Raw genomic sequence first — 26072 nt, 5'->3', positions numbered from 1 at the left:
TAGAAATTCATTGAACAAATTGAGAATGATTCATTTGACAGTATCATTGAGTTCCTGAAAATATTTGTCTCCTTGTGTTGATGTAATTCTACTATCTGTGGATATTTGAAATACTAATTATGTGTGTGTTGTAAATGTGGAATCATCCATTTCCTTTTTGCTATGTTCATGCTTATATATGTACACACATATGTATGTACATCAAACTGATACTTAAGGGTATTCTGACAGTGGAAAAATACAGGGAAACATTCCTCTGGTGAGCAAACTCAAGGGGTGGGAGGTCACAGGTACTCTGTTTCCTATACTTAGAATGCTCAGCAGTTTCTCCTTGAAGCTAGTAAGATAACTATAAAGGTGTAGTATATAGTTACTATGATAATATCCTTGGAGAAAAGGGCTTTGTGTCTTAATTAGCCTGGACTTTGATCTCAGTTATCTAGCATGTGGGATTAAAGGAATACTAGACAAAAATGTAGTCATGGTACTAACAACCTAATGTAACTTTTGATATAAATAAAGATGGCTGTTTGGAGGGGCAGCTGCTCATTCTTTCCCTTTCCTGGCTCTGCATCTTGTATTTGTGTCTCCTTTTATTTTTCTCACAGTTACTGAGTGAAATGTCCAAAACTCCAATCAAAAACTTGCATTCACTTATGTGATTTTTAAATATTCTTTTTATTTTTTCTTTCTAAATTATAATGTATGGACTATATTATTTATATTTATGAATAATTTCATCATATCAACTACCTTAATCAAGTACTATGTTAAACCACAGGAAAAAGTCACCATTTCCATAAACCTAGGACATTTTCCATGGGATTATAGATAACTGAATGCAGTTCAACACAGTCTCCTCTATCCTTATTTCTATGCAACAATCTATTCAATCTGTTGTTCAGATACCAAAGATAGCATACTCCCATTCCAGAGTCACATCCTTGGTATGACTGATGAGGGTGAATTTCCTCTTTTATTGTGTCTTCCATAGCATAGACATAAAGCCATTCTTTAATTCCTCACAGACAATTGAAGTAGACAATAGCAGTTTCAAGATTATACTTAACTTATAAGAACAACAAAATAAAAGCACAATTCAGCGAATAAGGTACAACTGGATGATAGATTTTGTCCTTGCAAGAATTGAGCACGCATCTGTCATGATGAAATTCACTACAGCCGTGGCCTGTTCAGCTTTGGCTCTGTTCTCCTTGATTCCACCACTCTGAAAAATCTCTTGCAGATGGCATGGCTCCTTGTTACCCAGGCACAAGAATGAACATTCTGGGATCCCGTACCATGCTCATCTTTAACCTGCTTCCAATACACCCAGTTAAATTTGTTTTAGTAATACTTTTTCTTTTCTTCCTTCATCTGTCTTTATTTTTCTTAAATTATTTTGTAACCATATTTCCTCTCTCAAGGGTTTCCTTTTTCATTAATTGCAGTAGGACAATACACTTATTACGCAGAGTACAACCAAACAATATTTTTCTAAAATGGAATTAAAAAATTTAAATAGACAATATAAAATATCCTACTTATTACACATAAGTAAGTGTATTTCAATTATAATGATGAAGATGAAGATGAGTATTTTACATGAATTTATATTAAAGGAGTTTGCATTAAAATATCCCTTAATCATCTATAAAATAGAGAATAAGGAATATAAAACAAATGAAAATTGGCCCAGTGTTTTACACTGGATGTCTGAGGGGAGGAAAGAGATTGTGGTAAGTTGCCTGTATTCATTCTGCTTGACCTGATCCCTGAGTATCCATCATTTCATTCATGGCATGGATGACAAGACCTGTTCATAATTATCATAGATGTAAATGGATTAAATATTACAATTATAAGTTGTAGAGTGTATAAAGGCATTAAAAAGGCAAGAAACTACTATATGTTCTCTACAAGGGATTGAGTTTATATCTAAGTAAAGTTGGGTGGATATTGAAGAATAAAATCAGATATCCCATGCAGATAGAATCCAAAGCAAAAAGAAATAGCCATATTTACACCAGAAAAAAATGAATTTAAAATAAGAAGCAACAAAATGCAAAAGGATAATTATAAAAGGATAATGGAGTCAAATAAACCAGAGGTAATAAAAATTCGAATTTTTTTTCTATTTTTTGGGGGGATATTTCTTTGGATTTATTTGCAAACAATTGCATCACCTTGGAGTTTTCTTTATTTTATTGATTTTAAAAAATCAATGACAGTTGAATGCATTACAATTCTTATTACACACATACAGCACAATTTTTTATACCTCTGGTTGTATATAAAGTTATGTTGACACCAATTTGTGTCTTCATGCATGTACTGTGGATAATGATGTCTATCACATTCTACCATCCTTGCTAATTCCTTACTCCCTCCTTTTTCTTCCCACCTCTATGCCCTATCTAGAATTCATCTATTCCTCCCATGCTCCCCCTCCCTAACCCACTAATCAGAGTATCCAAATATATAAATAATATAGAAAGATTACAGTGTCTCTTTTTTTCTTTGGATATAATAATGATACAGTAATAAAATAATACTAGGAGAATTTATTTCTCCACTTTCAGCTATGGATATATTAAGCAGACTGAAAATTTGTGAAGAAACAAGAGTTAAAGTGCTCTTTAGACAAAGCAGTCCCAATAGACATCTACTGAAGATTCCATCAAACACTGAGACTGCACAATCATGTCATCATCACATGGAATGCTCTGCAAAATGCATCATATGACCAACTACAGCCAAGTATAACAAATGTTTTAATTTAAATCATATTATCTTTTTCAACCTAAATACAAACAATAACAAAAACAAAAAAAAACCTAGAAATCATAAAAAGAGATACTTTGGACACTGTAAAGTTAATAACCTACCTTGGAAAAACTAAAGGATCAAGGGAGAACTCATGAAGAAAATCTAAATGTTTCATAAAATAAATTCAGATGCAACATACAAAAAACAACAAAAAAAATATGGGATACAGATAACCAGAATGAAGCAGTGAGGTTATACCAAGCAATCCTACATAAAGAAAAAAGAACTCAAGCACTCTATCAGTACATCTCAAGAAACAGCAATAAGAAGGAAAACAAAAGGAACTGGACAAAAGTTTTAAAGGGAAAAATGATAAAGAGTATAATGTAAATAAGTGAAATTGAGACTAACACAAAGCAAACAATAAATAAAATTAAGAGCCTTTTCTTCAAAAAGATAAGAAAAATTGACCCACCTGGATTTAGACTAAAAACAGGCATAAAAAGACTTACCTAAATGAAAAAAATGGATGAATATTAATGGTTGAACATTGCCTAGCATACACAAGATATTGGGTTCAAACCCAGTACTGAAGAAGAAAAAAAATAATTAATGAGAGTTAATCCCACATGACACCTCAAAACTACAAAAAGTCATCAGAGATTTTTTATGAGCAATTCTCTGTCAGCAAGATTGATAATTTAGAAGAAATGGACAAATTCCTGGATGCACATAATTGATCAAGAACCAACAGTGAATCAGGAAGAAATAGAAAATTTGAGTAAACTAGTAAGAGGCAACAAGTTTGAATAAGTAATGAAAATCTCTCATCAATGAAAAGCTCAGGAGAAAACATTTCCCTTTGAGTTCTAAAGAGATAAAAGATAAATAACTCTTCTTAATTTGTTCCTAGAAATAAAAAAGGGAGAAATTCTTTCTAACACATTCTGTGAAGTCAAAAACACCCTGACACTAAAACCACACAAGGACAGTATTGGCTGATATCCATAATCCTCAACAAAACTCCAGCAAATCAAATGCAAAGCATGTTCAATAACTTTTTCAATATTATCATGTGTGATTATTATCAGGGAATCAAGAATGTGTTAATTTATGAACTATAAATTGACACATTCTTGAATCTCTGAGAATAATCACACATGAATATATATATATATATATATATATATATATATATATATAGAGAGAGAGAGAGAGAGAGAGAAGTATATGATTATCTCCATGTATGCATTTCATAAAATAAAAACACTGAACATGTAGGAATGGAAGGGAAAGCACCTCAGTATCTTGAAGACCACCTGGAACTAGCCAGTTGCTGACATTATACTAAAGGATGAAAACAGAAATCTTCCTCTCCATGATGTGGAACAAGGATACACACTTCCTCCATTTTTATTCACCAGTCAGAGCAACCAGGAAAGAATAAGCAAAAAGGACACCTGAACTGGAAAATAAGAAGGGAAACTGTCACTGTTTGTAGATACCATGATATTTTACATAGAAAATCTAACAGGTTTCATCCAAATACTCTTAGAATTAATGACAATGCAGCAATGTTATGGAACACAAAATCAAAATAAAGAACAAGGAGCTTTTCTTTATGACCAAATGAAATCATCTGCAATGCAGATAGAGATAGAAGTATCATGCACAAAACCAACAAATATAAATAAAAAATCTTGAAAAAAAAATTAAAAGCAAATTGAAAAATATCCCTAAAATGAATACTATGAAATATTAATGAAATAAATTGAGGTCACAATAAAATGTTTTAAAAATCCCATATTCCTAGGCTGGAGAATAAATAATCTTAAAATGTCCATGTATTCCAAATGATTCCTAGTTTGAAGGCAATTCCTGTGAAGATACCACCACATTGATTCACAGAACTAGAAAATGTTGCTCAAGATTTATACAGAAACACACACACACACACACACACACATTCACACACAATAGCCAAAGCCAACATGACCAAGAAGAGCAAAGAGGAAGTCAATAGGCTCCTTGATTCAAAATACATTACAAAGCTACAGTAATCAGATGAGCTATATCAGCCTAAAAACAGATCCTCAGTCCAATGGGACAGGACAGGGAGACAAGAGATGAGCTCCTATGTCTCAAGCCACATGAGGTTCAAGAGAAGTGCTAGGGACACACATTAGGGAAAAAGTCTTTTTGACAAAAAATGCTAGGAGAAGTGGATGTCTGCATTCCAAAAGACAATACTGGTCCTCTCTCTCTCTCTCTCCTTAGTTACTAAAATCAACTTGAAATGGATTATTAAAGACTTTTATTGGGAGATTTGAAAATAGGAAACTACCAGAAAAATACGTAGGAGAAATACTTCAGAACATTGAAATGGGAAAAGATTTCATAAGGAGACCTCAGTGGCATAAAAGAAAATTATAAGTAGATAAATAAAATGATTTCAAACCATAGGTTTCTACAGAGTAAAGGAAATGCTCATCAGAGTGAAGAGACAACCTGTTCAGTGGAAGAAAATATATGGAACCTGTGCCTCTGACAGAGGGTGAGTGTTCAGATTCTATAAAAATGTCAAAAATCAATAGCTAAAAGTCCTAAATAACCCATACTAGAAATACATGGTAGATCTACTTTGACATTTCTGGAAAAAGTCATAAAAGGAGAACAGAAAAATTAAAAAGTATTCAAATCACTCATCACCTTGGACAGATATTCAAATCAAAACCATAATCAAATATCATCTCAAAGGACTAAAAGGGACGGTTACCAAAAACAACAACAAACCAAAGAAAAACAAATACAAATGAAAACAAGCTCAGGTAAAGACATAAACAAAAGGGAAGAATTGCACTCTGTTGGTGCAATGTTGTCAGAACATGCATTATGGCAAAATAAAATATAGATCTGTAATGATCTCTAGTCATCCCTCTGCCTTGTACCTACTCAAAGGGGATGGAATCAGAAGAGATTGAAGAGACTTCTACACTCCAGTGTTATTGGCACCACTGTTCACAACAGCCATAGCTGGAAGAAACTTAAGGGCTCACCAACGGGTGCAGGTATACAGAGTATGCTATATACGTACATAATGGAATGTGATTTGCACAGAGGAAGCAATGAAATGCTTTAATTTGGGGCAACATGGGTGGAACAAGAGATCATTGTGTTATTTGAAACAAACATATAAATATATATCTATAAATGTCTAACCAGCTTTAAATATTATATCATGAGCAGTACATACCAATTAATAAGTTTATGTTTTCATGTGTCAGATGAAAATGAATTTATTAACAAAAACAAAGAAGTTTTAAAATAAAGTACTGCCATGAAAAATAGATTTGGGGCAACAGACACCATCAGCATAACTAGAAACAGTCATGCACATATGGCCACTGATATTCAACAATCGTTTCAAGAATACAAGTTTGGCAAAAGATAGTATCCTTAACAAATGGTTTTAGTGTATCTAAATATCCACATGCAAAATAATGTAGTCAGACTTTCTAATGATACCATATAGGTATATCAACTTAAAATGAATTAAATATTTAAACTAAGTCCTAAAAAATACAAAAACAAACAAACAAAAAAACCCCTCAAAAACAAAATGGCCATAATTTCTTGCTGGCCATATCAGAGTCTAGCAAAAAAAAAAATAAAAGTTGAGTGAGACTATATGAAACTAAAAATCTTCTACAAGGCAAAGAAGCAATCAGCGCAGTGAAAAGGCAAGTGACAAAATGGTATGAAATGAAATATTTACAAAGTGCAATCTATTGTGAACAATATTTCAAACATACAAGGAAGGACTGTGATGACACTCAGTGGTAGAACACTAGCCCAGAATACATAAGGCCCTGGGTTAAATCCCCAGCACCACAAAAATAAATACATAAGTAAATAAATAATTAATAAACAAACGTCACACCTCGATTGTTACAAAATCAGTTATTTATAAATTATCAAAGGAACTGACTATACTTCATGCAAAGAAGAAAATGGCCAAAAAGTATGTGGAGAAGATGTTCAACGTTCCCTAATATTTAGGGAAATACAAACATAAAATATTTAAAACACAGGACGGTGACCACTATTCACTGAATAAACAGCATCAGCGTGGCCCTCGGCTAGAATGATTTCCTCTTTGTTATGAGTGAATCATTAAACTTCTCAGTGAAAACAGAAGATAATTTGGGCATATTCCCTTTGGGACATCTGCTGTGGGGTTCCTCAACAGTTCCTTCAGGGGATGTAAACAGTTTAAATTTGCCACATTTACAGATCACCCAAGCTTATGTTTGCTGATATTTTGGTAAGAGAAAATTTCAGAAATTATGAAGGGTATTTTGGGCATTGGAACCTAGGCTACCAAAGGAAAGTCTGTTACCTGGTACGAGACCTTTAAGTTACCAAAGGAGAAGTAATAAGCAGTTCTTTACTATCACATGGAGAGATCTCTTATATTCATTAATGTCTAAAGAAGTAAGAGCTCTTCCAAGAAATTTAAATCCAAACTACTCGGAAAAGAAGAAAAGTGGAAAATATTGAATCTATGTTTACAATAAGTGTGCTCCTTACTGCCTGTGTGCTTTCATGCTGATGATGGAGGAAGATAGTTGAAAATAAAGATAATCATGAATCAACGCAGGGTAAGAAAATAGGACATTTCCCACCCTATGGTGTCTTCTTTGTTTATATAGTTGTAGAGGGACAGTAAAAGTCACATTCCTGCTACACAGTATTGTAGTCTTTTCAGGTGGCTTACTCATTTCATAGCATTTATTTTAGGTTTAATGGCTGAAGAAATCCTAAAACATAAATTTGAGACTTGATTTAATTTCCTGGGGAAGGGTGTTGCTTGGGGTAGAGTCCAATGACACAGTGAAGTTAAAATATTACAGGAAAACAGTGTGGCCAATTGAATCCACTCTGGAGGGAGATCAGGCACTGAATGTTTCTTCTGTTGATCATTATGTGGGAAATTCCAAAAGGTGAAATAACATACACAAAAAAGTTTCTGTACTAAGGGTTTAATGAATGGGTATTATCATTTCTCTCTTCGTTTTCAGATTCAGAATTTGCTGATGAAGCCCAAGATAATTTGCCGTTTCTATCATCAATTGAGTTTGGATTTGTAGAGGTAGATCTGAAATAAATTTATAACTGATTTTATACTATTTTCAAGAATCATAGTTGTTTCCTCTTGGTAACTGATTTCTTTGAACATGTGTTAATGTTGAAATAATATAACATTTTTGTAGCATATAGATGACATCCCTGTCTCAAGAAGAACTTAGCTGAAGACAATTTCCTCAAAGCAAAATCCCCCTGGAACAGAAAATGGAAATGTAATTTTTGATAGTGTATAAATTTTTTTCTTTTTCACAAATAACTAAATTCACCAGGCTTTTTTACTCTAAAGAGTAATTCAGGACTATAAAGTGTTGGTACCGGAAAAAAAATATAATAATCCTGTGTGATTAAATGCATATTATCCCCAAAGAATACTCTGTAAAACAAACTAATTCACCATATTTTAACACAAAGCTGTTTGTTTTTATTTTATTATTGTAAAATAAATACTAGCATACAGATTGTTCACATGAGTATTTTTTTGTCAAATCATTGAATGCAATTGTTGAAAGATGAAGAATTCTGAATCTATTCCAAAATTTGTCTCTGACATACATCTCAAGTATGTAGATATCGAATATATATGTATATAAAATATGTATATTTATCAAATATATTAAATTATCAAATACACACTTATGAATATATGAAATTCAAAATACACTTATCAAATATATATATTTATCAAATATATTTTTTTAATATATATAATATATAATATTGGAAAAGGATCAGAATTCTGCATCTTTCAACAAACATACACATTTTTGCTTTAATGTTATTTTATAGGGAAAGAGCTAAGGGAACTAAGTAGTACAATAACAATGAGTCCTGATCATTTAAAGAAACTGGCAAAAGTTTGTTTACTTTGTTAACACTCATAACTTCCAAATGATTCCTCAGTGATTGAAATGATAAGTTGATTCACATTGTCTTTTGCTGCTGAGAAATTTTACATTGTAAAGAATATATTCATGCACATCTATAGGAACAGTTCTTGTTCCTTCCAGTCATGATGCTGTTCATTCTTTCTTACTAAGGTCTGCTATCACTCTATGATCATCTTCAAGTGTGTTCCATGAGATTTCAGCATGAAGAATGTCACTGAAGTAGCTGTATTTGTGTTGAGGGGCTTCACTGACAATCCTGAACTGCAGATCTTCTTCTTCCTCCTGTTTCTAGCAGTTTACCTTTTTACTCTCATGGGAAATTTAGGACTGATTGTACTGGTCATTGGGGATTCCCGGCTGCACAACCCAATGTACTATTTTCTGAGTGTACTGTCTTCCATAGATGCTTGCTATTCGTCTGTTATCACTCCAAATATGTTGGTAGACTTTTTGTCAAGGGAGAAAACCATTTCATTTGGTGCCTGTGCAACCCAGATGTTTTTTGCTGTAACCTGTGGAACCACAGAGTGCTTTCTCTTGGCTGCCATGGCTTATGATCGCTATGTGGCCATCTACAACCCACTTCTGTATTCAGTGAGCATGTCACCCAGGGTCTATGTGCCACTCATCTTGGCTTCCTGTGTTGGTGGAATTCTGCATGCTATAACACACACCACAGCCACTTTCAGCCTGTCCTTCTGTGGATCCAACATAATCAACCACATCTTCTGTGACATCCCTCCTCTCCTTGCAATTTCCTGTTCTGACACTCGCCCCAACCAGCTTCTGCTCTTTTATTTTGCTGGCTCTATTGAGATATGTACTATACTAACCATCCTGATCTCCTATGGTTTTATTCTGTTGGCTATTCTGAGAATACGCTCTGCTGAAGGAAAGAGGAAAGTCTTTTCCACCTGTGGCTCTCACCTAACTGCAGTGTCCATTTTTTATAGTACTGGTTTATTCATGTATGTGAGACCAACATCCAACTATGCTTTGGAGCATGATATGATAGTATCGATATTTTACACCATTTTTATTTCCATGCTGAATCCCGTCATCTACAGTTTAAGGAACAAAGATATAAAAGCAGCAATGAAGAAAGTGTTTGGGAGTAATAAACTTATCATTAAAGTCTGTTTTGCATAGTAGAAATTAATAGAATAAATTGCGACTTATATATTTGTATCATAAGAGTTCCTCAAAGTGTTTGTTTCCTGGTATTTTTATAATTTTCCTATTTGTGGATGTTTGAAATACAAAACATGGTCATTCTTTTCTTGTGTTGTTGTAAATATGGAATCATTCATTTGATTTTTCCTATATTCATGCTTAAATATGTATACACATAAGTATGTACATCCTACTGATACTAAGTGAAATGTCCAAAATTACAATACAAACTTGAATTTATTTATGTAATTTTTAATATTATTTATATTGTGTTCTGTCTAAATTCTAATGTATCAACTATATTAGATACATTAATAAATAATTTTATCATGTCAACCAACTTGATCAATTACTATGTTAAACCAAAGAAAAAGTGACCATTTCCATAAGCCTAGGACCTTTTCCATGGAATAAGAGGTACCTGAATGCAGTTCAAAGCAATCTCCTCTACCCTTATCTCTATGCAACAATCTATTCAGCCTGTGGTTTACATACCAAAGATAACATGCGCACATTCCAGATGCACACCAATGGAATGATTGGTGAAGGTAAATTTTTTTTCTTTTGGGGGAAGTTGGGACAGTACTGGGGATTGACCTCAGGGACACTTGACCACTGACCCACATCCCAAGCCTTAATTTGTATTTTATTTAGAGACAGATCTCACTGAGTTGCTTAGTGCCTTGCTTTCATTGAGGCTGGATTTGAAGTGGTGATCCTCATGCCTCAGCTTCCAGAGAGCTGCTGAGATTACAAGGGTGAGCTAGGGCACCCTGCTGAATTTCTTATTTTTTTTTTAATGTTTGTCTTCCATAGCATAGACATGAAGCCATTCTTTAATGCCTCACAGACTATTGATGTAGGCATTAGCAGTTTTCAAAATTATACTTGAATAAAAGAATAATAAAAGAAAAGCACAATTCAGAGAGTAAGGTAGAAAGTACGAAATATTTTGTTTGGGGCAGAACTGAGCATACATCTATCAAGAGGATTCCTACAGATCTGGCCCTGTTCAGCTTCAGCTCTTTTCTCCTTGATTCCACTACTCTGAGAAGCTTTTGAAGATGCTGTGCCTCCTTTGTGCCCAGGTACAATAAAGAACATTCTAAGATCTATACTGTGCTCATCTTTAACCCTGCTTCCAACACATCAAGTTTTCATTACACAGATATGTCTCCATTAAATCTGTTTCAGTGATATTTTTTTCCTTTATCTCTTCATCTTCCTTTATGGTTCATAAACTATTTTGTAACCCCATTTCCTCTCTCTAGGCTTCCCTTTTTCATTAAATTCAGTAGGACATTACGCTTATTACAGAGAGTACAACTAAAATATATTTTCTTAAATGGGATTAATACATTTAAATAACACTGTATCAGACAATACGGGATATCTTACTTTTTACACCTAAGTAAGTGTATCTCAATTATAATGATAATCCCCCAGATGAAGATGAACATTTTATATATATTGAATATTTATAAATTTATATCAGAGTAATTTACATGAAAATATATTTAAACACCTATGAAAATAGAAAATAAGAAAACCAAAACAACAGAAAGTTGCCCAATGTTTTTCACTGGATGTATGTATGAAGGGAGGATAGAGACTGGGGTAAGTTGCCTGTGTTCATCCTGCTTGATCTGATTCTTGCCCATCTATTACTTATATGCGACAAGGAGGTGAAGTCCCTATGTTAATTATAATAGATGTAAATGGATTAAATTTTCCAATTAAAAGATGTGGAGTGTATAAGTTCATTTAAAAAAAAAACAAGAAACTACTATGTGTTTCTTTCAAGGGGTTGATTTTATATCTAAGTAAAGTTGCATGGATATTGAAGAATAAAGTAAGATATCCCATGCAGATTAAGTCCACAAGAGAAAAAAAAGTAGCCATATTTATATCAGATAAAATGAAGTTAAAATAAGAAGCAACAAAAACACAAAAGGATAATTATAAAATGATAGATTGGTCAATTTAGCTAAAGGTAATAAAAATTGCAAATATTTGTATGCAAAATCAAAGCACCCAAATACATAAATAAGAAGATTACAGTGTCTCTTTTTTCCTTGGAGATAAAGCAATACTATGAGAATTTATTATTCCACTTTCAGCTATAGATATATTAAACTGAGTGAAAATTAGTGAAGAAACAAGTTTTAAATTTCTCCTTACACAAAACAGACCCAATAGACATCTACAGAAAATTCCATCCAACCCTTAGATACTGCATATCTATGTCTTCAGCACATGGCATACTCTGCAGAAGCATTATGTGACCAACCACAGACAAGTATGAACAAATGTTTTAATTTAAATCATATAATCTTTTTCAGCCTAATACAAGAAAACCAGAAATCACTATGAAGAGATACTTTGGGCACTGTAAAATTACTTGAAAGTGGAATAATCTATCTTGGAAAAACTAATGAGTCAAAACTTTCAATGTTTCATGAAATAAATTCAGAGGCAGACACAACATACAAAATACAAACAATGAGATATGGAAAATCAATGTGAAAGGGTGAGTTTATGCCAAGCAATACCTACAACAACAACAACAACAACAACAACAACAAAATAGAACTCAAAAACCCTACCAGTACATCTCAAGAAATAAGAATAAGAGAGCCAAACCAAACAAAACCAAAACAAACAAACAAAGATTTTACAAGGAAAAAATGACAAAGAAGAGACCATAAATAAGTGGAACTGACACTAACACAAATGTAAACAATCAATAAAATGAAGAGTCATTTATTTAAAAAGATCAGGAAAATTGATTCACTCATATTTAGACATGAAAAATGGAAAAAGACTTACTTAAATAAAAAGTGGTTAACTAGGGAGGAAGGATATTTGAACATTTGCCTAGCAGGTGCAAGGTACTGGGTTCAAACCCAGTACTGAAGAAGAAAACTAATGAGAATTAATCTCACATGATACTTCAGAAATACAAAGGCTCATTGGATATTTTTATGAACAACTCTATATCAGCAAGGTTGGTGATTTAGAAGAAATGGACAAATTCCTGGATGCACATACCTGATCAAGGACCAACAATGAATCAGGAAGAAATAGAAAACTTAAGTAAATGAGTAATAAGCAATAAGTTTGAGTAAGTAATGAAAAACTCTCATCAAAGAGAAAACATTTCCCTTCTGGAATTTAAAGAGATAAAGGACATATAACACTAACTTTTCTTAATTTGTTCCAAGAAATAAAAGAGAAAGGAGTTTTTCCTATTGTTGGCCACATTCTATGAGGCCAACAATACCCTGACACCAAAACCTCAAAAAGACATGGCATAAAAAGTATTGGCCAATATCCTAGATCAAAAAAGGTAAAACAATCCTCGAAAAATTTCAGCCAATCAAATCCAACAGCATGTTATAAAGCTTTTTCAGTATTATCATATGAGATAATTCCCATGGATTCAAACATGTGTCAATATGTGGAACTCCATAACAATTATAAACATTATCACCAGAATGAACATCAAAGACTCTCTCTCTCTCCCTCTCTCTCTCTCAATATATATATATATATATATATATATATATATATATATATATATATATATAATCTCTATGTATGCAGAAAATGTGTTTCAAAAAATAAAATCACTGAACATGTAGGAATGTTAGGGAAGGCACCACAATATCATGAGGACCATATCTAACTAGTCAATTGCTAACATTATACTAAAAGGCAAGAATCTGTAACCTTCCTCTCCATGATCAGGAACAAGGGTGCCTACTTCTTTCATTTTTATTCACCAGACAGAGCAGCCAAGCAAAAAAAAAAAGCAAAAGGGACACCTGAATTGGAAAAAAAAGTCGTGAAATTGTCATTGTAGAAAACATGATCTTATATGTAGATCTAAAAAATTGCAACAAATTACTCTTAGAATTAATAAAAATACAGCAATATTATGGAATACAAAGTCAAAATGAAATAAAAAGCCAGAAGTATTGCTTTTTGACAAAATAAAATCATCTGAAATGGAAATGAAGACAAAAATACCATGCACAAAAGCTACAAATGCAAATGAATATCTAGGAAAAAAAATTAACAAGCAAAGTGAAAAATCCTGAAAATGGACCCTACATAATGTTAAAGAAATAAGTTGAAGTCACAGTAAAACGAAAAAAAAAAAACATGTTTCCAGGTTGGAAAAAATAATAATATTAAAATGTCCATGCTATTCCAAATGATCTACATATTCAAGGTAATCTCTATGAAGATACCATTGCACTAATTCACAGAACTAGAAAAAGTTGTCCAGAATTTATACAGAAACACACACAGACATGCACGCATGCACGCACGCATGCACCAATAGCCAAAGCCATCTTTACCAATAAAAACAATGTGAAAGTCAGACACTGCCTTATTTTAATATATACTAAAAAGCTACAGCAATTAGATCAGTTACAGTTGGCTTGGAAACAGACCTTCAGACCAATGGGAAAGGAGAGAGAGGAACCCATGGATCTCAAGTCAGCTGAGGTTCAAGAAAAGTGCTAAGAACACACATTAGGGGAAAAAGTCAGTCTTTTCAACAAAATGTGCTTGGAAAAGTGGATCTCTGCATTCAGAAGGACAACACTGGTCCTCTATCTCTCATTAGTTACTAAAATCAAGTCTAAATGGATTACAAAAATTTAATGGAAGATCTGAAAACAATGTCAAAAATCAATAGTTAAAACTTCCAAATAACCCATATTAGAAATGCACAATAGATCAACTTTGACATTTTTAGAAAGAAAACATATAAATGGAGAATAGAAAATTTAAAAAAAAAATGTGCAGTATCACTCATCATTTGGGACATTCAAATCAAAACCATAATGAAATATCATCTCAAAAAAGTTAATGGGACTATTACCAAAAAAAAAAAAAAAAAAAAACAACCAAGAAGCAAATAAACAAAAACAAGAATAAATAACAACAAGCTCAGGTAAATACATGAACAAAAGGGAAGACATGTACACTGTTGCTAGAATGCATTATGGTAAAATAAAATGTAGATTCTGCAACATTCTCCAGTCATTCCTCTTCTGAGTATATATTCAAAGGACATGGAATCAGCATGTTGAAGTGTTAGGGTCTGTAAACAAGTCAAGATGGCGCCTGGCATTTTGCCAGAGGGAGTGCTTTGTGAAGTAATGCCAGGGAGCCATTAAGTGTGGAGATTCCTTATTGGTTGACTGCTGTATCTAGTTTATGTTAATTAAGATAAGCTGTGTGGAATGTATATATACCCCTCTTGTCCTACAATAAACGGCTCCCACTCCTGCTGTATTAATGTACACAAGTTGCTCATCACCCTCCCCCCCCGCCCCCCCCCCCCGTTAGTTTGCTGCAGGCGGACTGTGGCATTGAAGGGATGTCTACATTTCAGTGTTCTTTGCACCACTGTTCACAATAGCCACAAGCGAGAAGCAACCCAAGTGCTTACCCACTGATTGAGGTATACAGAGTTCATAGAGAAGTATACAATAAAATGTGATTTGCATAAGAAAGCAATGAAATGCTTTCATTTGGAACCACAAGGGAGGAGCAGGAGATCATTGTGCTATTTGAAACAACATATAAATATATATTTATAAATGTTTAACTAGATTTAAATATGACCTAATGAATACATACATAGAAGCACTGCATGTTACCAACTTAGTATGAATAATTTATGTTTTAATGTATCTGATGAAAATGAATTGATTAACATGACTAAAAGAAGTTCTTAAAATAGGTACTCCCATAAAAAATAAATAAGGGGCAATGGAACACAATCAGCAAACTAGAAACAAAAGCCATGCACATATGGCCACTGTTACTCAACAATGGTTTTAAATATATGAAACTGGAAAAAGATAGTATTTTCAACAAATGATTTTAGTAAACTTAAATATGCACATGCAAAAGAATATAATCAGAATCTCCAACCATATCATGTAGGTGAATCAACTTAAAATGGATTAAGATTTAAATATACGTCCTAAAAGAAAAATTCTTAACATAAAAGCTACAGGACTATGGGATCTATCATAATTTCTTGGCCTCCAGATCAAAGCCAAGCACCATCACTCCCCCACCACCCCCCCGCAAAAAAAAAAGAGAGAGAGAGAGAAAAGTGAGACTATGCAATTAAAAACCTTCTGCCATGAAAAGGAGCTATCAACAGCGTGAATAGGTAACTGTACAAAATTGGATGAAATATTCACAAACCACACTCTAATATAAAGTGAATATTAAAAACACAATGAAAGCCTGGGATGTGGCTCAGTGGTAGAGGGGTTCAATCTCCAGCACCAAAACACATATGAATAAACAGGAATTCCTAAAAAATAACAAAATCAGCTATTTATAAATAATCAAGGAACTGACTATATGTAAAGAAGAAAATGGCAAAAAGGTATGCAGAGAAGATGTTCAACACCACCAATAATTAGGGAAATGCAAATCTGAAATATTAAAAACAGAACAGAGAACACTATTCATTCAATAAATAGCATCATCTTGGGCCTCATCCAAAATGATTTACTTTTTGTTATGAAGCAAATCATTAAACTGCTCTGTGGAAACAGAAGATAATTTGGGCTTATTCCCTTTGAGACATCTGTTGTAGGCTTCATCAACAGTTCTTTCAGTGGATGTAAACAGTTTAAATTAGCCATACTTACATCGCACTCAAAGTTCTATTTGCTGATCCTTTGGTAAGAGAAAATTTCAGATATTTGAAGCATATTTGGGGAACTAGAACCTATGCTATTGACTATAAATCTATTATTTGGTAGTAGATAATTTTAGCTACCAAAGAATAAGTAATAAGTAGTTCTTTCCTTTTGTAGGTGTGGATTACTTATATTAAGATTTGATTTAGTAAGAGGTTTTCTACCTAGATATTTAAATCCAAACTACTGGGAAAAGAAGAAAGGTGGAAAATATTGAATTTATTAATTACTACATTAAAAAGTGTGCTCTTTATTGAATGTGAGCTTTTATGATGATGGTGGAGGAAAATAGTTCAAAGTAAGAACAATCATGAATCTATCAACAGAGGGTAAGAAAATGGGATGTTTTCCACTCTGTGGGGTTTTCTATCTTGGTATAGTTGGAAAAGGACAGTAATTTGGTAAAAGCCACATACCTGCTACACAATTTTGTAGTCTCTTCAGATGGCTTCACATTTTATATCATTTCTTTTAGGTTTGATGGTTTAAAAAATCCTAAAACATAAAATTGAGACTTTAATTTCCTGTGTCAGGGTGTTGCTTGGGACACAGTCCAGTGGCACAATGAAGCCAAGATATTAAAGGAGACAGGAAAACAGCAGCCAAGTGAATCCACCCTGGAGGGAGATCTGACAATGAATCTTGTTTCTGACAGTTTTTATCTGTGAAAGTCACAAAAGGTGAGATAGCATAATATGCATAAAGGAACATTTCTTTATCAAAAATTCAATAAATGCATGTTATCATTTCTCTCTTTTTTGCAGACTTAGTATTAGTTGATGAAGCCTAATATAATTGGTGTTTTCTATCATCAATTGAGATAGGATTTGTCAAAATAGAATAGAGATTAAATTTATAACTTCATCTTATACAATCTTCAAGAATAATAGTTCGTCTTTCAGTAACTGATTCCTTTGAACTTGTGTTAATATTGATATATTGGAATAATATAATTTTTTTTACCAAATTACTGTCTTTTTCAAATTACAAATCCTTTATAAAGAAGAATTTAGCTAAAAACATAAATTTCCTCAAAGCAAAAGTAATCCCCTTTAACATAGAAAATGGACATGTACTTTTCAAGAGTGCATGAGGGTTTTTTCCACAAATAACTCAACTCACAGGGCTTTTTATTCTCTAAGGAATAATTCAGGGATATAAAGTGCAGATACAGGAAAAATGTAACAACCTTATTTGATTAAATGCATTTAATCCCCAGAGAATTCTTGTAAATGCAAACTGATTCACCACATTCTTGAAACAAAATTGTCTGTCCCTGAATATCTACTGCAATCTTGTAAAATAAACATTAGTGTGCAGATTCTTCAAATGAGTGTTTTATGGGAAATAATTGAATGCAATTATTGAAAGATGTAGAATTTTGATTCTATTTCAATGAAAAGTGGCTCTGACATAACAAGTCAAGTATGCAGATATCAAATATATATATAATATATATCATAAAATACATATTTATCAAATATATATTTCAAATATGTACTTATTAAATAAATAATTATCAAAATTTTATTAAATATATTTATTTTATATATGCATACTTGAGATGTTATATCAGAGGAAAACATTGGAATACAATCAGAATTCTACATGTTTCAACACATATACAAACATTGTAGCTACACTCTTTTTGCTTTAAGGTGATTTTATATGAAAGGAGCTAATGGAACTCAGTGGTCCAAAAACCATTTGACCTCATCATTTAAGGGAAATGGCACATGTTGGGTTACTTTGTTAACACTCATAACTTCCTAATGATTCTTCAGTGATTGAAATGTTCAGTTGATTCACATTGTCTTTTGGACTGCTGATTGAAAATTATACACTGTAAAAAATGTTTCATGTTCCTTCTAGTCATGGTGCTGTTCATTCTTTCCTAGTGTCATCACCTATCATTTTATGATCATCTTCAAGTGTGTTCCATGAGATTTCAGCATGAAGAATGTCACTGAAGTAGCTGTATTTGTGCTGAAGGGCTTCACTGACAACCCTGAACTGCAGATCTTCTTCTTCCTCCTGTTTCTAGCAGTTTACCTTTTTACTCTCATGGGAAATTTAGGACTGATTGTACTGGTCATTGGGGATTCCCGGCTGCACAACCCAATGTACTATTTTCTGAGTGTACTGTCTTCAATAGATGCCTGCTATTCGTCTGTTATCACTCCAAATATGTTGGTAGACTTTTTGTCAAGGGAGAAAACCATTTCATTTGGTGCCTGTGCAGCCCAGATGTTTTTTGCTGTAACCTGTGGAACCACAGAGTGCTTTCTCTTGGCTGCCATGGCTTATGATCGCTATGTGGCCATCTACAACCCACTTCTGTATTCAGTGAGCATGTCACCCAGGGTCTATGTGCCACTCATCTTGGCTTCCTGTGTTGGTGGAATTCTGCATGCTATAACACACACCACAGCCACTTTCAGCCTGTCCTTCTGTGGATCCAACATAATCAACCACATCTTCTGTGACATCCCTCCTCTCCTTGCAATTTCCTGTTCTGACACCCGCCCCAACCAGCTTCTGCTCTTCTATTTTGCTGGCTCTATTGAGATATGTACTATACTAATTGTCCTGATCTCTTATGGTTTCATTCTGTTGGCTATTCTGAGGATACATTCTGCTGAAGGGAAGCAAAAAGTCTTTTCTACCTGTGGCTCTCACTTAACTGCAGTGTCCATTTTTCATGGTACTGTTCTATTTATGTATGTGAGACCAACATCCAACTATGCTTTGGAACATGACATGACAGTGTCTATATTTTACTCCATTGTTATTCCCATGCTGAATCCCATTATTTATAGTTTGAGGAACAAAGATGTAAAAGAGGCAATGAAGAGAGTTTTGGGGAATAATTGTTTAATCAATACAATCTATTTTTCACGGTAGACATTCATTGAACAAATTGAGAGTAATGATTGACAGTATTATGAGATTATGCAAAATATATTTGTTCCCTTTTTTAGTGTATTCTCTTGTGATTATATGCTCAGTCCTCTCTTGTGTTGTTTTAACTATAGAAATCCTGCATCATCTATTTACAATAATCTTACTTATATATATATATATATGCATATGCATATATATATATGCATATGCATATACATAATTCTGCTATAAGGGTACAAAATCCAACACAAACTTGCATATACTTACATATTATTTAATATTCTATTTATTTGTGTTGATCTCTCTATATATATTTTAGTTGCAACTATAATTTATATATATATATATATATATATATATATATATATATATATATATATATCATCTCACCAACTTGATCAAGCCCCATGCTAATGCAAAAAGAACACACACAAAATGCCACAGAATGTTTGGAAATTTTCCAGGATGCCATAAGTAACTGAATCCAGTTCAAAGCAATCTACTGTATTCTTATGTCTATGAGCAATCTACCCACCTTGTTGTTTAGACACCACAGATAGCATGCTTGAGTTCCAAGGTCTGATCACTGGCCTAATTCATGAACATGAATTTCTTCCTCTTCTATTCTGACTTCCAATATCATAGGCCTAATCTCATCTTTAAAATCCTCACAGATTTTGATACTAGACTATTGATATTTTCAGCATTTTTCAAGATTAAACTTAGATACAAGTAATACAAAACAAAATTTGGTAAGATTTAATGTACAATTGGATGACAGCTTTTGCTCTTGCCAGAACGGAGCACACAAGGGTCATTATGAGATTGCCTACAGCCCTGGTCCCTACTCAGCTTTGGCTTTGTTCTTGATGGCACCACTCTGTGAAGCTTTTGAAGATGGCATCCCTCCTAATCACCCAGGTTCACGAATGAACATTCCAGCATTCTAATGTTCTTATTTTTATTCCTGTTTCCAATACACCAAATTTTCACTGTACAGATATGTCCTCTTAAATTTCAGTTCAGTGATATGTTTTCCTTTCTTTTTTCATCTTCCTTTATTGTTTTTTGAATTATTTTGTAAACTCATTTTCTCCCTCCAGAGTCCCCTTTGCTCATTAATTGTAGCAAGATATTATGTTTATAACGTAGAATGCAACCTTAATGTGTGTCCCTAAAATGGAATTAGATTTTAAATAACATTGTAAGAGACAAATATAGAGTACCTCCCACCACATTGTAGTCTTCCACAGTACCTTAAAGAGTACCTTCCCTTGGATTTCGCTCTCATGTGACATTACATGATTACTCCTTTCAAGTATTAAAACTAAGTCCTGATGATTGGCATTTAATATCTGTGTATTTCCAGTTGATGTGAAGCAGGACTGACCTTGTAGATGTGTGTGTGTATTTGTGTCTGTGCATGTGTGTGTGTGCTCATGTATTAATTAGCATGCAAGAATTCTTTAAGCACAGTTTAAACCTACCAAGAACTTTATGCCTGTACATTTTCAACTCTGCATCTACCTCATAGTAATCACAACAATAGTGAAAATATGCCACATAGTTTTAAAAATAGCTACAATATACATCTGATGAATTAATAACTGTTAACCCTTAGGACATTGGGATAACACACTCATACCAAAGAAAGTAACAAAGAAAGAAACCTCTTAGGGTTAAAAATGGCTTGAAAAGTTCAAATATAAAGTCATTTTAACCATTCTAAATGCCCTAAATTGACAAAAAATTAAGTTATTTTATATAGGTGTTGAGAAGATGAAGTTAAAAAAAAAAACAAGTCTTACCTTGTGCTGTGAATATAACAGGGGTTGTGGGAAAATATTACATTTCTAATAAATTTTTGTGTTCAGCATAATCACAGGAGAATCTCTAGCAAAATGAAGCAACATAGAATAGTACAAAACAACCATGTGAGGAAGGAAATTTGCAGAATAAGACATTCAGTAATATGTCACAAATATTTACTTAAATCCTCTGTAAATTTATAGCATATCTTCTGAAGAGTAAGTAAATTTCTATTTAACCAATGACAAAGTGTGGACAGTGTTCACATGTGGGAAAGAAGAAAACTGGGTGGGATTTGAACCAGAAGTCACACAAGGAGAAACAGATACACAATGAACTCCAATTTTATAAAATATGATATTTATGTGTAAAATAAGATTAACATTAATATATAAAGGCAATCACACTTTTATTTAATGTCTATTAGGAAAAACAAGTACATTAAATTATAGGAAAAAGTATACTTTTATTTTGCCAGAAGCGGTGGCACATGCCTGTAATTCCTTCGGCTCCAAATGCTGAGGCAGGAGGATCTGGAGTTCAAAGCCAGCTTCAACAATTAGCAAGGCACTTAGGAACTCAGCAAGACCCATAAAAAATGGGCTGGGGATGTGACTCAGTGGTTAAATACATCTAGGTTCAATCCTCTGTTTAAAAAAAAAAAACCCCAAACAAAAAGTGTATACTTTTATCTTTAATACGTAAATAGTTACCAGAACTCTTAAGTATAATCCCTCTAGTATAATCTCTTTAGTTTATTAATTTTAAAAAATATTAATTTGAAACACAAATTAATGTAAGCCCACCACGTGGGAAACCTTTATAAACCCACGACTATCATGACTAATGAAAATGCAATTATTTATTGCATGTAAAAATATATAATTTATTATCCAGAATGCATGTATATTACATAGACAAATTATAAAAGTAGGCACTACTCATACAGGATGAAAATTATATCTAAACTCATTTAAAGATACTTTATTGAAATGAAATTAACATGTCATGAGGTGAATTATTTTAAATTAAAAGGAATGATTGTCAATTATATTTGTAATGCTTTATAACCAATAAACTTTAGAGCTGTCATTTCCTCCAGTGAAAGTTAATTTCTCCTCATCCTCACTTGGTTCAGCCCTTCTAATGTGTTATCCTTTACTTTTCCTTTCTGTATAATTCAAAAAGATAGAGGTGATAGAAGTGATCTTTGTTCCTTAACTGCTTTGAATTAGTATATTTTATAGATTCAGATCTGTTATCATTTGTATTGGTACTTCATTATTCTTTTTAAATATTAATTGCATAATATTAAACATGAGAGCTGCAGTTTTAATAATTTCAAATGTATAAAGCTGAACTGTTAACTGTAACTCAATGTTTCACAGCAGATCTCCAGAACACATTTTGTTTCAGTAATTGAGTCTTCACATCTATTAGCAACTCCTCATTTTCCCAATGCCCAACTCTTGGAAACTACACTCTACATTCTGATTTCATAATAAGCAAAAATTATGAATTATTTGTCTGTGACTATTTTATTCAGCATAATGTTCTCCCAGTTTTCTGTGATATCACATATTAGAGGACATATTTTTAATACCTTTATTTTGTTTATTTATCTTTTTTTTTTTTTCAAATGTGGTGCTGAGGATTGAACCCAGGGCTGTATACAAGCCAGGCAAGTGCTTTACTACTGAGGCACAATGCCAACCCTTTGTTTCTTTTTGGGGGGTTACTGGGGATTGAACTCAGAGGTTCTTTACTTATCAGCTACATTCCCCAAACTTTTTTTTCTTTTTTTCTTTTTTTAATAGAGTCTTGTTAAGTTGCTGGAGCTGGCTTTGAACTTTCAATCCTCTGGCCCAAGCCTTCTGTGTCACTGGGATTACACACATGCACCATCACACTCAGTAGAGTATATCATTATTAATTCTTATTAATATTCCATGTTACCTGAACAGACACTTCTCAGAGGAGGGCATACAATCAATCAACAAGTACATGAAAAAATGCTCACCATCTCTAGCAGTCAGAGAAATGCAAATCAAAACCACCCTAAGATACCATCTCACTCCAGTAAGATTGGCAGCCATTATGAAGTCAAACAACAACAAGTTCTGGCAAGAATGTGGGGAAAAGGAAAGCAGTATGGGGATTTCTTGGAAACCTGGGATTGGAACTACCATTTGACCCAGCTATTCCCCTTTTCGGTCTATTCCCTAAAGACCTAAAAAGAGCATACTACAGGGACACTGCTACATCGATGTTCATAGCAGCACAATTCACAATAACTAGACTGTGGAACCAACCTAGAAGCCCTTCAATAGATGAATGGATTAAAAAATGTGGCATTTATACATAATGGAGTATTACTCTGCACTAAAAAATGACAAAATCATGGAATTTTCAGGGAAATGGATGGCATTAGAGCAGATTATGCTAAGTGAAGCTAGCCAATCCTTAAAAAACAAATGCCAAATGTCTTCTTTGATATAAGGAGAGCAACTAAGAACAGAGTAGGGAGGAAGAGCATGAGAAGAAAATTAGCATTAAACAGGGACGAGTCGTGGGAGGACAAGGGAGAGAGAAGGGAAATTGCATGGAAATGGAAGGAGACCCTCAGGGTTATACAAAATTACATACAAGAGGAAGTGAGGGGAAAGGGAAAAATAATACAATTAGAAGAAATGAATTACAGTAGAGGGGGTAGAGAGAGAAGATGGAAGGGAAGGGGAGGGGATGGGGGATAGTAGAGGATAGGAAAGGCAGCAGAATACAACAGACACTAGTATGGCAATATGTAAAACAGTGGGTGTGTAACCGATGTGATTCTGCAATCTGTATACGGGGTAAAAATGGGAGTTCATAACCCACTTGAATCAAAGTGTGAAATATGATATGTCAAGAACTATGTAATGTTTTGAACAACCAACAATAAAAATTAAAAATAAATAAATAAATAAATAAAAAATATTCCATGTTGTATATATACATTTTATTCATCCATTCAACCATGAACAGATATTTATGTTGCTCCCCCTTTGGCTATTTCTAATTATGCTTTAAAGAAAATGAGGACACTATTATCTCTTTGAGTCCTAACTCCAGTTATTTTGAACACAATCAGTAAATTGGTTGGCTGGCTCATATTGTACTATCAGTAAGTTAAATGAATCCACAGTTGGACAGAAATTGTCCCTGATAATTAGTGGATGAATTCCAGGCCTTTGTTTAAACTCTCAGATACTTTAGGGATAATCTATTACTTGCTTGACTTCTCCTCGGGGAGAATCTCAATATGTGAAAAAAAAATCTATAAAACGTCCTCCCAAATGCCATGTTAAGAAAACATGGAGGAATCAAGAAAACCGTTTCATTACAGGTAACAAAGACTGCAGATTTCATGTAGTGTCATAAGTGAATAGTATCTACAGAAATGGCCACAATATCCCCTGGCTTTGCAATCTAATCACAGTGGTTATCCATTCATTGCAATGCCTTAAATGCAATGAGATCTCATTTTTTTCCTTCATATTATTTTTTTAATATTTAATATTTTTAAATAGTTGGAGTATCTTTGAAACAGATGATGTGAGGTTGAAAAATACTTGAAACTAAATATATACACATATATAATAACATATTATATATACACATATACATACATTGATGTGTGTATGTGTGTGTGTGTATGTGTGTGTTTGTGTGTGTATGACAGAAGTTCAAAGAAGAAAGGGGAGATGAGGAGATGTGAATCACAAAATAACTTTTTTTTTTTTTGTAAAAGGTAGAATTTGAATTTCTTGGTGCTGGTAATTGAATCTGAGACCCTATTTATACTGGGTAAGTACTGTACCACTGAGTGACAATTCCAACACAAAAGGCTGAATTTGAAACTGCCAACATTGAGGCTTTCATTTTGAAATTTTTCCAGATACTTATGTAGTCACTCTAGGCTTTTATTGCCACCCTTTCAAAAGTAATTTAAAATTTAATGATTATGTAAATTATTTATAAATCTGATTCATTTCTGATCTCTTAATAAGGAAATGGGAGTTTCCACTTTATACTGAGAGATGAAAAGCCTGTCTTGAAGATTGAGGAGACTTTTAAGTCCCCAGTTCTACACTGATGGTAAAATATTCTTTATTTTGGAGTGATATCTGATTCAGTTTTTCATGGTGTATAGGGTTAAAAATGAAATTCTAGGATTCAGTAAAGAAAGCACACTATGAAAAAGCAGATTGCTTTGTAGACCTGTAATCCCAGCAGCTCAGGCTTGCAGGAGTATAGCAACAACCTCGTGAGGCTGTATACAACCTAGTGAGACTCTGTCACAAAATGAAATATAAAGACAGAATGCACCGGTTTGTTCTAATTTGATCAGACTACCTCATACGCACCCCACGTTTTTGCATGTATTGTATATCAGATTTGTTGCAAATAAGCAAGTATATCTCAATAATACTGACTGTGTACCCAGGGGAAGATTAATATTTTAAGTGATTTTGAATCATTATACCTTAAATTAAAATGTTATTAAAAATTTAAAAAAATATAGATAGTAGGTCATCCAAAACCATAGCTTAGTTGATCCAATTTAAGTCGTCAAGTTTGGGGCATTTGCAGAAAT

General features: G+C 33.2%; 2 protein-coding genes across 2 annotated transcripts; both read left to right on the top strand.

The window, feature by feature from the left end:
- Positions 1–8981: 8981 nt before the first annotated feature.
- LOC101978570 (olfactory receptor 5T7) lies at positions 8982–9953 on the top strand. Its single transcript, XM_013366239.2, has one exon. The coding sequence runs from the start codon at positions 9006–9008 to the stop codon at positions 9951–9953; it is 948 nt and encodes a 315-aa protein (XP_013221693.2). The 5' UTR covers positions 8982–9005.
- An 8708-nt stretch (positions 9954–18661) lies between these two features.
- LOC144376631 (olfactory receptor 5T7-like) lies at positions 18662–19627 on the top strand. The gene has a single exon (XM_078044883.1). The coding sequence runs from the start codon at positions 18677–18679 to the stop codon at positions 19625–19627; it is 951 nt and encodes a 316-aa protein (XP_077901009.1). The 5' UTR covers positions 18662–18676.
- The last annotated feature ends 6445 nt before the right edge of the window (positions 19628–26072 follow it).

This window comes from Ictidomys tridecemlineatus, chromosome 4, assembly GCF_052094955.1.
Source record: "Ictidomys tridecemlineatus isolate mIctTri1 chromosome 4, mIctTri1.hap1, whole genome shotgun sequence".
In the NCBI taxonomy this organism is placed as follows: domain Eukaryota; kingdom Metazoa; phylum Chordata; class Mammalia; order Rodentia; family Sciuridae; genus Ictidomys; species Ictidomys tridecemlineatus.
The sequence above is the reverse complement of the archived record's forward strand: the minus strand, read 5'-3'. Positions and strand labels throughout refer to the sequence as shown.